The sequence below is a fragment of the Penicillium longicatenatum genome, assembly GCF_028827895.1.
Source record: "Penicillium longicatenatum strain IBT 33135 chromosome Unknown contig_1_segment0_segment0, whole genome shotgun sequence".
In the NCBI taxonomy this organism is placed as follows: Eukaryota; Fungi; Ascomycota; class Eurotiomycetes; order Eurotiales; family Aspergillaceae; genus Penicillium; species Penicillium longicatenatum.
Genome location: NW_026643119.1, coordinates 1,591,127 through 1,607,416, shown reverse-complemented (window position 1 = coordinate 1,607,416; position 16,290 = coordinate 1,591,127). Strand labels below are relative to the sequence as shown.

The 16,290-nt window shown below is 50.2% G+C and overlaps 8 protein-coding genes across 8 annotated transcripts; 5 read left to right on the top strand and 3 right to left on the bottom strand.

Moving 5' to 3' along the window:
• Window positions 1–1,629: 1,629 nt before the first annotated feature.
• Window positions 1,630–4,167, top strand: N7484_001387 (Sad1/UNC domain protein; the record flags this gene model as incomplete). Its single annotated transcript, XM_057111807.1, has 1 exon — window positions 1,630–4,167. The coding sequence occupies one exon, from the start codon at window positions 1,630–1,632 to the stop codon at window positions 4,165–4,167; it is 2,538 nt and encodes an 845-aa protein (XP_056976544.1).
• A 546-nt stretch (window positions 4,168–4,713) lies between these two features.
• Window positions 4,714–5,176, top strand: N7484_001386 (Spo12 family protein; the record flags this gene model as incomplete). The annotated part of the gene is made up of 3 exons (XM_057111806.1): window positions 4,714–4,868; window positions 4,944–5,033; window positions 5,092–5,176. The coding sequence occupies 3 exons, from the start codon at window positions 4,714–4,716 to the stop codon at window positions 5,174–5,176; spliced, it is 330 nt and encodes a 109-aa protein (XP_056976543.1).
• Window positions 5,177–6,012: 836 nt separating this feature from the next.
• Window positions 6,013–7,574, top strand: N7484_001385 (uncharacterized protein; the record flags this gene model as incomplete). The annotated part of the gene is made up of 4 exons (XM_057111805.1): window positions 6,013–6,087; window positions 6,207–6,452; window positions 6,507–6,719; window positions 6,768–7,574. 4 exons carry the CDS (start codon window positions 6,013–6,015, stop codon window positions 7,572–7,574), a joined length of 1,341 nt encoding a protein of 446 aa, XP_056976542.1.
• Window positions 7,575–7,996: 422 nt separating this feature from the next.
• On the bottom strand, window positions 7,997–9,991 carry N7484_001384 (ribosome biogenesis GTPase LSG1; the record flags this gene model as incomplete). Its single annotated transcript, XM_057111804.1, has 1 exon — window positions 7,997–9,991. One exon carries the CDS (start codon window positions 9,989–9,991, stop codon window positions 7,997–7,999), a length of 1,995 nt encoding a protein of 664 aa, XP_056976541.1.
• A 400-nt stretch (window positions 9,992–10,391) lies between these two features.
• N7484_001383 (ribosome biogenesis protein LTV1) lies at window positions 10,392–11,915 on the top strand (the record flags this gene model as incomplete). Its single annotated transcript, XM_057111803.1, has 2 exons — window positions 10,392–10,411; window positions 10,463–11,915. 2 exons carry the CDS (start codon window positions 10,392–10,394, stop codon window positions 11,913–11,915), a joined length of 1,473 nt encoding a protein of 490 aa, XP_056976540.1.
• Window positions 11,916–12,088: 173 nt separating this feature from the next.
• N7484_001382 (HAD family hydrolase) lies at window positions 12,089–12,829 on the bottom strand (the record flags this gene model as incomplete). The annotated part of the gene is made up of 1 exon (XM_057111802.1): window positions 12,089–12,829. The coding sequence occupies one exon, from the start codon at window positions 12,827–12,829 to the stop codon at window positions 12,089–12,091; it is 741 nt and encodes a 246-aa protein (XP_056976539.1).
• Window positions 12,830–13,168: 339 nt separating this feature from the next.
• N7484_001381 (CDP-diacylglycerol--glycerol-3-phosphate 3-phosphatidyltransferase) lies at window positions 13,169–14,874 on the bottom strand (the record flags this gene model as incomplete). The annotated part of the gene is made up of 3 exons (XM_057111801.1): window positions 13,169–14,168; window positions 14,226–14,578; window positions 14,638–14,874. The coding sequence occupies 3 exons, from the start codon at window positions 14,872–14,874 to the stop codon at window positions 13,169–13,171; spliced, it is 1,590 nt and encodes a 529-aa protein (XP_056976538.1).
• A 194-nt stretch (window positions 14,875–15,068) lies between these two features.
• Window positions 15,069–15,883, top strand: N7484_001380 (complex I NDUFA12 subunit family protein; the record flags this gene model as incomplete). Its single annotated transcript, XM_057111800.1, has 7 exons — window positions 15,069–15,119; window positions 15,182–15,202; window positions 15,291–15,297; window positions 15,353–15,433; window positions 15,508–15,577; window positions 15,644–15,781; window positions 15,835–15,883. The coding sequence occupies 7 exons, from the start codon at window positions 15,069–15,071 to the stop codon at window positions 15,881–15,883; spliced, it is 417 nt and encodes a 138-aa protein (XP_056976537.1).
• Between the last annotated feature and the right edge of the window lie 407 nt (window positions 15,884–16,290).

The following is a 16,290-nucleotide window of genomic DNA, read 5'->3' as shown; positions in this document are numbered from 1 at the left end:
TGCGTCCTGTTTGCCTCGTTCGATTCAGTAGGGAAAAAAGTTAAAAAAAACCCTTACCAACTATACATTAATGTTGTTGTTTTTGTTGTTTTTTTCTTTTCTTGTTCCGGCACGTTTGATTTTCAGGTTCTGTTTGCTGGTGTTCACCTCCTGTCCCTCAACGCGCTGGAGTATTCTATACTACGGCACTGCTCTCATTGTTCTTTTCCTTTTACCTCTGTACTATATGGGGAGCAGCAGAAGGCAGGCGGTGGCATCAACCAAAAAGACTAGAAGGCGGGTGGAATTCATTGGGGGATTTTCTTTGCGCATTCGGACAAAAGCGACGACAAAAGGACAGAATTGTGGATTGATTTGACAGCATGGGAGTCCAACTACCTATCTTGGCTTCCACTGCAGGATGAAACACGGCCGTTTTTCTTTTGACAAGATATACTGTAACTAGCTATATGTCTTAGGAAGAATTGATCACAATCCGTGAAGACTTGTTTTCCTTCAGTAAACTAGACAACCCAACTCGATTTCTTCGTTGCAAACCCTGTAGCGTTCCACGACTGCAAGGATCTCCTGCAGTCCAAAGGTCGGTGTGCAGCTGCAGGTTCAAGCTTTTTGACTTTGGTAAGGCTGCTTGATCTTGGAAGTGGATCTCAAGTGGAGCAGGTCAGTGCGGCCTGACGCATTTGCATTTGCATTTCAGGATGTACCATGTGAGAACTTAATGCTATAACTTAATTCAATGTATAGGCTCAGATCCCTGGTTCGTTATGGCGAGGTTAGGTAACTTGATTTTCCATGTTTAGTTCCAATGGATAGTACCCGCTGTTGATCCTCAGACCCTTTACGGTACGTCGGAGTGGAGTAGAACCCTTGGGATTTGTTTCATGCCACCCTTAAACAATCTGTCATACATTGTGGCCAGCCTGCTTGCTCTACTATAAGCCTCGCCCCGCTCAGCTATTACAGCATGGGCCTCAAGACGAATCCACTGCTGAGGATCAAATCTGCCAAATCATAAGTTCAGTAAAAAACGAAAAGTCCAAGTCCAACGGAATAAGCACTAAACACTTGGGCAACAGAGATATCGCGCTAAAACACCCCAGCCTCTTTCGACCACGTATACTGGACTTTCCCCCTGTGGACACTGCAAGGATCAGCGGTGTAAAGGGCGGTGACCCCAGCTTCAACCGCCGAGATGCCACGATCCACTTTTCTTGTCGCGCCTAGAGCTTCCGTTGTCCAGCCTTTCCCCTCGCTTCTTTCGATCTAAAAAATATAACGCACACTACCCAATCTATCTAACAGTCACGCCATTACCGCAACAAATTCCCTCTCCGACGCTCTACCAAGAATCCACCCCCCTACCAGTACCCTCAGGCCCCGAAATACCGCAGATAACGTCCGAGCTCGCGATTGGTCTCGCCGCCACCGCACCATGCGCACATCATAACTGCCAACCTGTCGGAGAGAAATCATTTCGGGACTGGATCTACACTGCAGTTGCAGCATCCTAGCTGGTGCTCCGTGTGGCTAGAATAAGCCGGAGTCGTCGCACATCTGCAGAGAATAATTGGTTGCGTCACCAGGATGCCGAGTGCAGGATGGTCAACGATAGCATGGCCTTGTTATGCCATGACTTTGCTTTCGTTGTCTGGCTCTGGATTCGGAGGAGATCGGGTCCAGGATTCAGTGACTCATGATCATGCCCCTGACTTCACGTTGGAAACGATATGTCCGGCGGAGAATATTTGGGAGGTTGAGGCGAAGGTCTTTCGCTATCCAGTATGCTTTGAGACGAGATGGGGACTTGGACAAAGATCTCACCAGGTCAATGAATCTGGTACTACCGGGGATAATATAATAGGTTCAGCTGCTGCGACAGAAGGGATTGTTGGTGTAGTTGCAGAATCAACTACACAGCAAGAACAAGATGCAGATACCGATTCTCTACTTGACAGTTCGAGCTTTCTTTCGTTCGAAGATTGGAAGAAACAGAACCTGGCCAAGGTTGGGCAGTCTGCTGAGAATGTGGGAGGTAACAGGCGGGCTGTGGCAGCCGGGAAAGAACGACGTCAGCCGGGGATTAACAATGCACTGGATTCGTTGGGGGACGATGCTGAAATCGAACTGGACTTCGGCGGCTTCGGGGCTGAGACGCCCGAGGCTAGCCCTACGGCTTGGGGTACACCGATTCCATCGCCTCACGCCGATCATCTTGACGGAGAGAGCGAAGATGATCTTCACACCCAGCGCTCGCAGAAAGCAGATATTTCGCGCCGGAAAGATGCCGGGACAACATGCAAAGAGCGATTCAACTACGCCTCTTTTGATTGCGCCGCTACTGTGCTCAAGACAAATCCAGAGTGCAAAGGATCTTCGGCTGTCTTGGTTGAGAACAAGGATAGTTACATGTTGAACGAATGTCGTGCCCAGAATAAGTTCTTGATTTTGGAATTGTGTGACGATATCCTTGTGGATACTGTCGTACTGGGCAACTATGAGTTCTTTAGCTCCATCTTCCACACGTTCCGCGTGAGTGTATCGGATCGATACCCCGCGAAGCCGGACCAGTGGAAAGAATTGGGTGTTTACGAAGCACGGAATACTCGGGAAGTGCAGGCCTTTGCGGTCGAGAACTCGCTTATATGGGCTCGATACCTTCGTATCGAGTTCTTGACGCACTATGGCCATGAGTTCTACTGCCCAGTTAGTCTTATCCGTGTGCATGGAACAACCATGATGGAGGAGTATAAGCATGATGAGAGTGTTGGTCGCAGCGAGGCTGAAGATGAAGAAATCATGGAACCGGTTGAAACTGTAGAAAATCCCAGCGATGCACAGACGGACTCATCTGTACCTCTGGTGGATGAGATCATTCAGGAGGAGGAAATGATCAGTGATCAAGTTCCTGAAATTTGCCCTGCTTCCCTTACTGAAACGGAACTGCATCTTTTGGGGCTGGTACATCAGGCTGCCGAGGTTTGCCATGCCAGTGAACGGCCTCCTGTAGAGGTCATTCCCGACGAAACTGCTACAACAGATCCAGCAAAGTCACCGCGTGAGGATTCAACAGGCTCCACAGGAAATACTCCTGCCACACAACCTGGCTCATCGGCTCCGCCCAGGGTAGCAGAAGATCGGAAATCGGGAGATTCTCTCAAGGCGATGCTGACAACCCCTGATGCCTCCGTTGTAGCTGCAGAGCCAGCTGTACATAATGCAACCGTGGAGAGCACCGGAAAATCAACGACAAACCCTAAGGAGGAGAACAACCCGCCACCCGAGTCTACTAGACCTACGTCCACACAGCCCCCCTCTTCCAATCCAACCACCCAAGAGTCCTTTTTCAAATCGGTCCACAAACGGCTCCAAATGCTCGAGTCCAACTCCACCCTCTCCCTACTTTATATTGAAGAACAGTCCCGGATTCTTCGCGATGCATTCAACAAAGTTGAGAAACGACAGCTCTCAAAGACTTCCAACTTCCTCGAAAACCTGAATGTGACCGTTCTCAGCGAGCTAAAAGACTTCCGAGAGCAATATGACCAGGTCTGGAAATCTGTCGCTTTCGAATTCGAACATCAACGCATGAAGTATCACCAGGAAGTACACTCTATCAGCTCCCAGCTGGGGGTTCTAGCCGACGAGCTTGTTTTTCAGAAACGAGTGACACTAGTCCAGAGCATCATGGTTCTCTGCTGCTTTGCACTGGTTCTCTTCTCCCGGGGCTCAGGCAGCAACTACATGGAATTCCCCCGAGTCCAGAGAATGGTCGCTCGTTCCTACAGTCTACGATCATCTTCACCTGTCTTCGCCTCCCCATCTGCTAGCCCCGGGTCCACCCGGCCCACCTCTTCCTACCATGAGAATGCCGACCACCGACGAAACCTATCAGATAGTTCCTCACAAGAAAGTCCTGCTAGCCCAACAGCTCCCTACGTGCCACCAACGCCGACTTCTCCCCTCTCTCACGAGATGGACGATGAGAAGATTAACACGCCACAGTCCCCAGACTCAATGTCTGAGTCTGTACCTATACTTGGGACGCCACAGTTCCGATCGCATAGCACTCCACCTGTGATGAACATCCATACTCCGGAACTAGACCCAGATAACTTTGCGATGGCATCTGAACTGGAGATATCTGACGAGGCGTCTCTAACCCCATGAGGACTAATCGCATTCTGAGTTTCCACGGTGGGCTGGCCCCAACTGAAACATGTCATACCGAATCCTTTTGCCACCGATGTGGAGCAGGCATTGTTTTTCGTTTTTTATTTCTATTTTTTTTTTTTTTTTCAATTCTGTTTATATGATCTGGCGTTCGGGTATGTACCAGGTACCTCATGATCTGGCGAGTGTACGTTTGGATGATGCACGATAAAGATTCCCACTTTGTTCTAGACCTATTTAGTCATGCATGCTCAGTCGAACTCTATTAGACTACTCATTTTATTAAAACAACAGCATAAACAGGACATGACAGGAATAGCCGATCAAGAATGTCATAGGTGTCGTCATGTCCAAGTGAGAGTCATGGTTGCCGGGCCAACAATCAAACCGCATTTTTCCTCATTCAACAGCAACAACACGTTTTTCTTCCTTCTTATCCGATCCGATCTGAACCTGCACCAACTGTGATCTCTACATAACCAAACACAAACCTCTCTACCCTCTCTACTTCTACTCTCACAAATCAACTCTCACACATCCACCATGGACGCTACCACAACACAAGTGCAGCCTCTGGCTGACCGCTCCACCAACACTCACCTTGCCAACAATGTTGACAAGGACATGAAGTCTGCCGACCTGTCTTCAATGGAGTACCACAGACAGGCACTGCAGGGCAAGCAAGATAGTGGCGAGAAGTGAGTATACACTGGTGTTTTGGCCCACAGATCAGAACGACCGAATGCTAACCTTTTACTTTTTTTCCATTTTAGAGAACCAGCTGCCTACATCTCCCCCTCGGACGATATCATGAGCCCTTGCACAAAGAAGCTGAGCGATATCAAGGGCAAGCGATTCAAGAAGTACATTTTCTCCCACAAGCATCGGGCGCGTTCACAAACAAAACTAACATTCGCACAGTGCCGGCAAGCCCCAGTCCCTCTTCGCTAAGCTGGGCAAGAAGAGCTACGAACAATCGTCATCGGCCGAGTGCCGCACAGAATAGACAGCATAACTTTAGGGTCCGCTGTTATTTTTGTTTTCTTCTTTCCACATTGCGCTAGTGTCTGGCATTACTACACCCTCGGTTCACCCGACACCCTCGGCTTATTATGGAATAGACGCTGGACGTCATTTGGATTAATTGGCAAGTCTATATGACTGGACTGGACTGGGCTGGATTGATGGGGGGTTTCGCAATGTGTCTTTGGGATTTGATTGGTTTTTCTTTTTATGACCCGCGATGCCTTCTCTTGTGTCATTTGTTATTTTTTCTTTCTCATTGGTATCATGGGTTACTGTTGGACTCTATGTGGTAATTTGTCCATTAAGGACTGGATAGGAGCAATGGATGGTGTGTCATTGATGTGTTTTCGGACTTCTAGCCGAGGTATGGGGCGGTAGGCGGGGGAATATTATCTGTTCTACCCGAGAAAGTATAGGTCAGGGATCTAGAGCAGTCTAACAAGCCCTACTTTTAAGGACTTTGGAATTAGGGAATAGTGGACCTAATACTGCTAGTACTCGTAGGGTCATAATGGCCCATTGGGATCTTGAGCCAACATCAACTCTACTTAAAGCACCTATCTCCAAATCTACACCATAAGACACAGTGACTGTACGAGAAATACTTAAATTCAGATATCCTTTATCCCTAAATTTATCCCTAAAACAGCCCAGGGCGAGTCAAGGTGGTGCCATACTGTCAGTGCCCTGGGCCGAGGCAAAAACCCGCTTCTCGGCTTCTCCACTACTCCGCAATTGCTGTCCCCCAACTTATATTCTACGCTCTCTCCTCCTCCCTAGATAATACCATCCCCCGGTTTTATCTGATCAGCCATTATGTCTGCTTCCACTCGTATCCCTCCCATTGCTCTGCCTTTCGTTAGCGATCGGGCTAAGAAGACTCTTGACTTGGTATGACCTCACTGCTCACCGCCGTCGAATCACCTGTCCCAAGGACATTGCCGACGGCCAGCCAGATTACACTGCCTGTGGCCATATGTCCAAGTACACATAGCTAATGACCAAACTAGGTCGAAGAGTTCGTCGAGAAAGACTGTATCCCCGCTGAAGGTGTCTTCTCCGCCCAGCTCGGCGAAGGCGAGCAGCGATGGAATACCGTCCCTACCGTTATGGAGCAGCTGAAGGAGAAGGCTAAGAAGCTGGGTCTATGGAATATGTTCTTGGCCAAGAGCCATTTCAAGCAAGGTGCTGGATACAGCAACCTGGAGTACGGATTGATGGCCGAGTTGCTCGGAAAGAGCAAGATTGCCTCGGAGGTGCGTGAAACCATCTGCAATGTGTCAGAGGACGGTTGTTAACGTTATCTGCAGGCTACCAACAATGCTGCCCCTGATACCGGTAACATGGAGGTCCTGGCCAAGTATGGCAACGACGCCCAGAAGCAGCAGTGGCTGGCTCCCCTGCTGGAAGGCAAGATCCGATCTGCTTTCCTGATGACAGAGCCAGAAGTTGCATCTAGCGATGCGACCAACATCGAGCTCAGCATCCGTCGCGAGGGTAACGAATATGTCCTGAACGGCTCCGTACGTCATTTCACCCAACAACCAAAGAAACGAGACTAACATTCACAGAAATGGTGGTCTTCCGGCGCCGGTGACCCCCGCTGCAAAATCTACCTCGTAATGGGCAAATCCGACGCCACAAACCGCGACACCTATAAGCAACAATCCGTCGTCCTAGTCCCAGCCGGTCTGCCCGGAATCACAATCAACCGTATGCTCCACGTCTATGGCTACGACGACGCACCCCACGGACACGGACACATTACATTCACAAATGTCCGCGTACCTGTATCCAACATGGTCCTTGGTGAAGGCCGCGGCTTCGAAATTATCCAAGGCCGTCTCGGACCCGGCCGAATCCACCACTGCATGCGCACAATCGGCGCAGCCGAAAAAGCCCTCGAATGGCTAATCGCCCGCGTCAACGACGAGCGCAAGAAGACCTTCGGCCAGCCCCTCTCGGCGCACGGCGTGATCCTGGAATGGATCGCGAAATCCCGGATCGAGGTTGATGCGGCACGACTTGTTGTTTTGAATGCTGCTATCAAGATTGATCAGGGCGATGCCAAGGCTGCTCTTAAAGAGATCGCCGAGGCCAAGGTTCTTGTTCCGCAGACTGCTTTGAATATTATTGATCGAGCTGTTCAGGCTTATGGCGCTGCGGGTGTTTGTCAAGATACACCTCTTGCTTATCTTTGGGCTGGAATTCGGACACTGCGGATTGCCGATGGGCCTGATGAGGTTCATTTGCAGCAGTTGGGTAAGAGGGAGAACAAGTCGAGGAGGGAGGCTGTGGTTGCTAAGTTGAAGTGGCAGCAGCAGGAGAGTGATCGGTTGCTTATTGCTTCTGGGTTTAAGGCCAAGAGTCATCTGTAGGCTTCGAGACTCTAGGTCGTGTTTTATATAGGTGCATGTCTAGGTTACTTACGGGATCTCATGTCTGTTTGGTCTGGTTCTTGTAGGACCTTGGGTGCCAGCCCTTGAGTTTCGGTATGTTAGAAAAGAATAAAATCATATATGAGTATGAATTATTCTTATCATCTTCACTGTACTACTTGATCATACCATGACCATAATCTTTTTACGGTTACCATGTACTCAGTAAATATTTCATATAATCGATTGAATCCATAAAACCCAACGCCTGCAAATGTCTAGATCCAAGTCAAAATGACATGCAAAGCCCATATGTGCCGGTAATCGTCATCTCCAATCTGTCCCCCCGATGCCGCACATGGACAACAAAAGAAAAACATAGCTACATAAAAGAGGGAATCTCCATCCGCAAAAAAGCACTTTTAGTAATGGTCATCATCAACAGGGTTGTTGCGCTTAGCCTTAGCCCGCTTCTTGTTACCCTTGAAGTGCTTCTTGCCGTTTCCGCCCCGCACTTCAGATACATCAATACCCCGTTCCAAGGCAATCATCATACGCTCCTTGCGACCTGTAAGATTTTGACGCATCTCCTGCCCTTGAGCGGTGTTCTTGGCGTTGAATGGCAGAGTCATGCGACCGGCCGAAGGGCCAGTGGCGGTTCCGAAGAAACCGCTGTCGAGGTTGCGAGAGCGGGGACCGGGTGCGTCGTTGTCGCCCTTGGCGAAAGAGGCAATATCGGAGTCCAGGTCATCGTAATCGGGGCCGTTTCTCGCGGCGAGAACGGCTTGGCGTCGCTCGGGGAGATGGGCGAGATCATATAGGTCTTTGTTGAACTCGTTTGGATCGATGGGTTCCTCGCCCTCGGCTACTGGGGGTGGGTGGACGAAGAGAATCTTTCCGTTTACGTAGTCTTTGAGCACGTAACGAGCAGCACGCGACTCATCGGGCTGACCCAGACCCTGAGTGGAGAAACCACGAGCGCGGGCGTAGGCACGCAGAAGCTCGCTGGCAGTAGGGATTCCAGTGCCGCCCTCCTCGATAGGGCGAGTGAGAATCTTCACACCGTAGATGTTCTCCAAGAAATGCTTGGGGATACGGTGGGCGACGATGCCGGCAGGGCCAGTGAACTCACGCTGCTGGTCGATAGGCAACACACCGTTCACGACCAAGTCTGCCTTGGTACTGGCGAAGTTGGGGAACACAAGACCGGGACAATCGCAGAGCATGATCTCTGGAGAAAGATATAGGGTCTGGAAGTGCTTCGTCTTACCGGGAGTGGCAGACACAGACACCTTCTTGGCACCCAGAAGGGCGTTGATTGTGCTGGATTTACCAACGTTGGGGTAACCAACCAAACCAATGGTAGTCTTGTACTTAGTACCTTCTTCGGCATTCGGGTCCCTTTCAGGTGAGTTGGCCAAGAAAAGTGCTTCTAGCTCCTCAACGTCCAGAATGTGCGGGCCAAGCGACTGATCAGGATCAGCGAGTTTAGCAAGAGCCTCATCTTTTTGGTTCTCAGCATTATCTTCCACCTCGGATTCATTGTCTTCCACATCAAGATTCTTGGTTGATTCAGCGAGTTCATCCTCATCACTGCTCGACTGACCCTGCTCCTCCTTAAGCAGCTCAGCCTCAATCTTCTCCTTAGCAAGATGAGCCGAGAAGAAACGGAAGTTGATGTTGTTCTTCTCAAAGTACTCAGCCCAAGCCTCTCTTTGCTTGAGGGTCAACATATCGGCCTTGTTGACCAGTAGCAGGTTCTTCTTGGAAGAATCGATCTCCTTGACATAGTTCTCCAAGTCCTCCGAGCGGAATTGAAGCGGGTTTCGGGCGTCGACGATCTGAACCACAAGGTGCGAACGCTCAATAACACGCCACAGCTGACGCCAGACCTCCAAGTTGCGCTCGAATGGAGTCATCAACAGATCATTGTACTCCTGCAGTTCCGCCAGTCCACGTCGCCAGTCCAACAGACTCTCGCGCTCCATCATCTCCAGCTGCTGCGGTGTAGTTGTGGAATCCCACTTGGGACGACGCGGAACGGTCAAGCGACCCTTGTTCTTTTGTTGCTTCTTTTGGGCGTTTCGCTCCTCAGAGGCCGACAGGAGGTATGGGTTTTTCTGGTCGGCGTGAATAATCTTGACGTTGTTGACCTTCTCGGCGGTGAAGTCGGTTCCGGCGAGCTCGGCTGTGCTGAGGAACTCGTCGAGGGCAGCCTGCTCGGTGATAGAGCGCATCTTGACCCATGATGCCTCGGTAGCGGCATTGGTGATGTAGGTCTCGCCCATCATGTTCTTGCGCGCAATGGCATTGTTGTGCGAAGCCTTCTTTTCCTTGGCGGCTTTACCCTTGCCAAAACGGTCGTTCATGAGACTGTTGCCCAGTCCAACGGCATTTTTGGATTTAGCCAACACCATGGTGAATGTGGTTTGGCTGTTTGGTGTTGTAAAGAATGTGGTGTGAAGGTTTGAAATCAACCCCGCTTGAAAAAGGAAATATTCAGATTATTCAGACACGGATAAGATAGCTGACTCAGCACCATAGATCTTGATCTTTCTTTTGCTTCTAAACCGGTGTTGATTGTTATGCTACAATGAGATAGATGGATTGTTTCTTGCTTAACAAGTCTCTGGTGTTCTATATAGCAAATTTTGCCTAAATCTCCTCTATATCGAGTGTGAAAAGTCTGTTATCGCCACACTGAGGACCCGAGGGGTTCGGGCATCGATAAGCCCCACGTGACCCTATCTATCCCACTTTTTTCGCTTTTTTCGATGGAATTGGAAGTTGTACATTACCACGCATCAAGCCGTCATCATGCCGCCCCGCCAGTGGATGTGAGTTACTATTCTGCCCTATGTCTGATATTTTAAACTGACCCCCTTCAGTGACAAGAAGAACGCGAGCACATTCCAGCTCTTCCATCGTTCTCAGAATGACCCGCGCATCAACGATCCTGAAGCGGAAGACCGAGTTCTGCACCAAGTGAGCGGTCCCGCTCCTCCTCCTTCTGGGCCCTCGAAAACCTCCAAGCCCCTCAAAAATCTCTCCGACCTCCAGTCCGAATTTCAGAACAATGCAATTCGCCAGAACGAGGGCGAGGCCGCCAACCATGGAATCTACTACGACGACTCGCGGTACGACTACATGCAGCATTTGCGTGAACTAGGCACCGGTGGTGGTGATGCCTACTTCGTGGAGGCTAAGCCAGAGAAGGGCAAGGCGAAGGGCAAGGGCATGAAGCTGGAGGATGCATTGCGCCAGGTTTCCTTGGATGATTCGCAAAGCGCATACGGTGGTAGTGAATATGGCGACATGCGCTCTAACTTCACATCATACTCCCGGAAGCCGACATACCAGGACCAGCAGAATGTTCCTGATGCGATCGCTGGATTCCAGCCCGACATGGACCCGCGTCTTCGCGAGGCTCTCGAGGCTCTGGAAGACGACGCATATGTGGATGATGACGATGATGATATTTTCGGCGACCTGACTGCCAATGCTGAGGAACTGGACCAGGGAGACTGGGAGGATACATTGTTTGATCACGAGGAGGAGGATGAAGGCTGGGAGTCGGATGCGACTGAGAAGGCGCCTGTGCAGAGAGACAGCAGCGACGCCCATATTGAGGACGACGATGTATCAGAGTTGAACAAAGATGTTCCACTAGGTGAACTGCCTGAGCACGATCGTCCTGCTCCTGATATGCACCCCGCAAATCAAGACTGGATGCAAGAGTTCTCCAAGTTCAAGAAAGATGCCAAAGCTGGCAAGGCTCCTGCACCGGCTGCTCCCACTATCGCACCCTCCGAGCAGCAAACTGTTGCTTCCACTGCTTTCACAGTCGGCGGCACACCCATTCGCCGCAAGAAGCGTAAGGGTGCCCTGACCAACCCCTCCGCTTACTCCATGACATCCTCTGCCTTGGCACGTACCGAGGGACACCGGCTCCTGGATGACCGATTCGACAAGGTTGAACAACTGTATGCCCTGGATGAGGAGGACGAGTATGACGACAGCATGTCTATGATCAGTGGTATGACTGGTGCCACTGGAATGACCGGTATGACTGGTATGTCTACTGCATCGTCTGTTGCACCAAGTCTCGTCGACGGCAACGGAGAAGCGGTCTCGCGCAGTGACTTCCATAACGTCATGGATGACTTCCTGTCCAACTGGGATGACAACACCGGCTCTCAGGTCAAGCGCAAGGGAGTCAAGTACAAGCGTGGCAAGCACGGAAACGAGGCCATTGGCATTCGCATGCTTGATGAGGTGCGCTCCGGTCTTGGTCCAGCTCGGTTCTCGAGCAAGCCTAAGGGCGTCCCTGGAAAGGCTTAGACGCATTGCATTGCAACATTATACGACATTGAATGGAACCCCCCATCATGGTACGGCGTTTGGGCTTTTTGAATGCTTTTATCTGTTCACAATATCCTATCTATGCATCTGCGTTCGGATTGATATAACTTACGCTAAAATCAAAAGTGATATTTTTACATCTTTGTTCTACTCTATCTCCCATCACCCAGTATATCCAGCAACATTCGCCAAGAATCAATCCTCAAAGTATCCAAGTTATCCAAGACCTTGTTTCTCCCCTCATCATATAGAACCGCCAAAATCCCAGTCTCACCCGCAGCCTGTACATCTCGCACCGCATTATCTCCAAAATAAACGATATCCCCAGCATCAATCCCATACTTCCCCAACACAACCCCAAACAGCCCATCGACTTTCGACGTTCCCACTTCATTAGTAGTGACCAAGATATCAATATAGGGCTCCAGTCCTAGTTCCTTAACAGTCCACTGCTGCGCGTCGGCCGGGCCCTCAGTAATAACAATGATATTCTTTTCAAGCCCCCGTAGAACCCGAAATAGATCCACAACACCGGGTTTCAGGGCTAGATGTGACCGTAGCGATGATTGGTAGATATCCAGTAAAGGCTCAATCTCGCTCATACTAGTAGAATAGACCTTATTGCCATCTACTACCTCCAGAAGCCGGGTCAATCGTTCACGGCGGTATTCCACCGAGGTCCGTCCATCTGTGAATGCGTTGGCAGTGGTTGTACGTAGTATATCTTGATATGTGGATCTCAAAATATCGATGCTAATTCCTTCATTGAAGTGTATGGCTTCAAACACGCTTTGTGAGGCTTGGGTGGAAGCTTTACGGAATTCATGGAGGGTGTCGTCAAGGTCGAAGCCGAACCAGGCTTTGGAGAGCAGAGTTGATTTAAGATTGGACATTGAGTCAATTGAGTGAGAAAATTTCTGCAAATAAAAGCTAACGGAAGTTTTCTAAAATACGTAAATGGTCAATGGTGTAGATGATCGATATGCTAGGATATTCATGACTCAGAATGTCAGCGGCGTCAGGTGATACATAAGCCCTAGATAATTGATTGTGATTGTCTATAGAACTCAAGTAAAAGTTTTCTTTATCGATGGAGTGATATATGCATTGATTCATGACTCAGGATATGTCAGTGGTGCAATACCCGAGACAACCTTTGCGATGTTCTATAAGTACAATTAGGAGAGATATATTTACACTTTGAATAGGAAATCTGGACAACTGGAGCAGATCTAGAGAGCTCCGCCAACTTTCTCAACGATCCACATAGCCAACCGCACATTCCAACCCACGCGGCGCTCCGTGCGCATCAAGTCCTCACGCGAGATGGGCTTAGAATCCGCCTGAAGCACCTCCGTCTCTTCACCGAGTTTGCGCTTCAATTCCTGATCGTTTGTGACAACCAGCGCGCCAACCTCGATATCAAGACTGTAACTTCGTTTCGTGTAGTTACTGCTGCCAACAAAAGTGAGACTAGGATGCTCTTCGTTCGGCAATGTGATCCAAAGACCCTTGGCATGGTAGGTCCATCCGTCCGGTGTGCCTACAGTTCCGCGGCGCCATTCCCTCAGCTGGATAGAGTTGGTCGCTTGAGCGGCGGCGACGCGATCGAGGAACCGCGCGGAGAGGTGGGTATAGGCTGCTGGTAGCATGCCTGATATACCCGGCGAGCCGTAGAATCCATTGGCCCACGGTGAGGCAGTCAAAACTGTGCCTTGTGTATTAGATGGAGCTTTGGGGTTAGTTGATGTGCTCGCAATCAATAGCGAGGAAAGAACGGGGTGGATGTTGAAGTAACCTGCGGTGAAGAGCCAACGGGCCCCAGCAAATGCAGGGGATTCAGACAGGAGGCGGAGGATGCTGGTGACAGCCGGGAACTCGGTGGAAGTATCGGGCTTGAGGAGCGGAGTGAACTGTGCCACGGGGTATACAAATGTTTGGCTGGAGGTTGAGGGGAGGACAGGTTTGTTGTCGGAGGCTTGAATAAGGGGATTGAGGATGGTTGATGCGTATCCGATGAAGTCTTCAGGGCTGTCTAAGGGTGATGGCGACCCATTGCTTTTGGGCCATTCCAGGAGGTAGGCGGAAGTATTGTTAGGGTCTGGCAAGACCTGGAAGCTCAGACTGCAGACGCCGTGGTGGATGCGAGCGTAATAGTCTGCCAACTCCTTGGAGCTGTACACATGATACCGATCCAAACGATTAGTGAAGTAGTCATCGGACAGGTTTGCCCTACACGAGGCATTAGCATCACCATCACCAAGTCCAGCTCAACGGGTCAATCCTTACCCGGAGATGATAATCTCGTCGTCAATTCCGTACAGCTTCATGTGTTGCAAGCCCCAGCCCTCATTGATTCGACGGGGAATGTGTTTCTTCTTCAGGCCCGTCAAATTGGGGGTATGATACATCCGAATGTCCACTCGCTCAGGACCAAACTCCTCCACCAAGGAGCAGAGTAACGATGCGCATGAAGGATTGGGAGTTTCTCGAGTGCCGCGTAACGCATCGGAAAGGACAGAGACTTGTAGATCGGGATTATCGCGCAGAGCATCCGCTATGGTGTCAATCAATTCGTATTCGGTCTTTCCGATATAGAGCGTCGAGAGGTAAACACGCCTCCGGGCATTGCGGATTTTGTGCTGCCGATAACGGATCAGTAGGTGATCTTGAGTATGAAGCTCCCCACAGGATCACGAACCTTAAGAGTGGAGTAGAACTGGGCCGGCGAGTTCAAGATTGTGACCTGGCTTGCAGAAATCTCAAACCGGGGCGCAATGCGATCCAATTCAACCGTGATGCCCCCAAGAGGTGACGGGGCCGGAGCAGCGGATGCATTAGCCGCAGCATGGGAGAACTTGCGACCAGGGAGATTGCGGCGCGCAATCGGGCGACGAGTAGCACAGCGAAGTGCCTGGCCTCCAATGCGACCGAACATGACGTGGGGAAGGCGAAAGTAGCTCTTGCAATACAGTAGATCTCAGGAAACTATTGAATTTCTGAATCGGGAAGGGACGAGCGAGCATAATTGGTGCAAACAGTGCAAACACCGGACCTCAATTCGCTTTCAACCTCGCGACGACTCACGACACTGCGATTACACATTGTCCCTCCCCCCATTGCATCGTCACCATGTCCACCATCCTGCGGACGCTGCGCAATTTGCGCCGCATTGGCCTCAAGGTTCGTTCATGCTCTGCTTTTTTCTCTCTCCAACGAGCTCAAATTGTTAACTCTTGCAACAGGAATATGGCCACCAGATGCAGGTATGAACCTCGCCCGCGGATACTTAGGATGCAGGATTTGCGAGACAGAGAGACTAACTGTGGATTTTTCCCTTGCTTTTTGGAATAGAACATCGGTATGGTACCTATTCGCGGGTTTCAGGGTGCATCGCTAACTTGTATTGACTTTAGGTGATACCAAGGCCGGAACTTTGATCGGAACCGACCGCTGGGGTAACAAGTACTACGAGAACATGGCCGAGGAGCTGCCCCGTAAGACGCCGATCACGAAGCTTGAAAAGGGCACAGGGAGCCTGAATAGGAAGTGTACTGATTAATTTACACAGTCCGGACACGATGGGTCGACTACAAGACCAGCTGGCCCGAGTGGGAGCCCTCTCAGGTTGAGCCTGGATGGTAAGTAGCATTATGAGCTCGTCTGAGCTTGAACTGGGGGTGGTTCAGTGAGCTAATCATATTCAGGCACGCTTGGATCTCCTACATGGTGGATGCTCCCCCAACCCAGGACAAGCTCCTCCAGCCCGGTTTGCGCCACTACGAGGTCCCCGAGCACCGTCCCAACCTTACTCAGACTCGCGGTGCTTTCAAGACCTACTCTACGTACGTACTTGGACATACGTGCTCTTGCTGTGGAAGTACTAACCATTTTCAAGAACCCGCCCCAAGTACTCTGCCTGGACTCCTGTTGCCGCTCCCCGGTAAATCCATTGGCTAAGGGCTAGCAAAATGAACTGAACTTTCGCACTTCCACGCTAGTTTTCTTTTTGTTCTTTTATATCCTGCAACCACCGAATGTGTTTGGAAGGAATGTACATAAAGTTGTGCTACTTCTGCTTTTTCATGAAACTTTCATTCTAGGAATCCTTAGCTTTTATATAAGACTATTAAGCGGAGGCTTACAACGAAGACCTTGGGCAGACTGCGGACGCCCTCACCACCAGGTCTACTATAGTATAGTAGCAATTTTTGGTTACACTTCCAGCGATAGAACGCCAAAATGAAGTGGCTATTCCAGCACTCAGTGTATCTTAAAAAAGAGGTTTAGAAGAAGATGAACGATTTTCCATTCCAATAAATGCAAAGATCCAAAGCAAGAAACGCTCGACAAA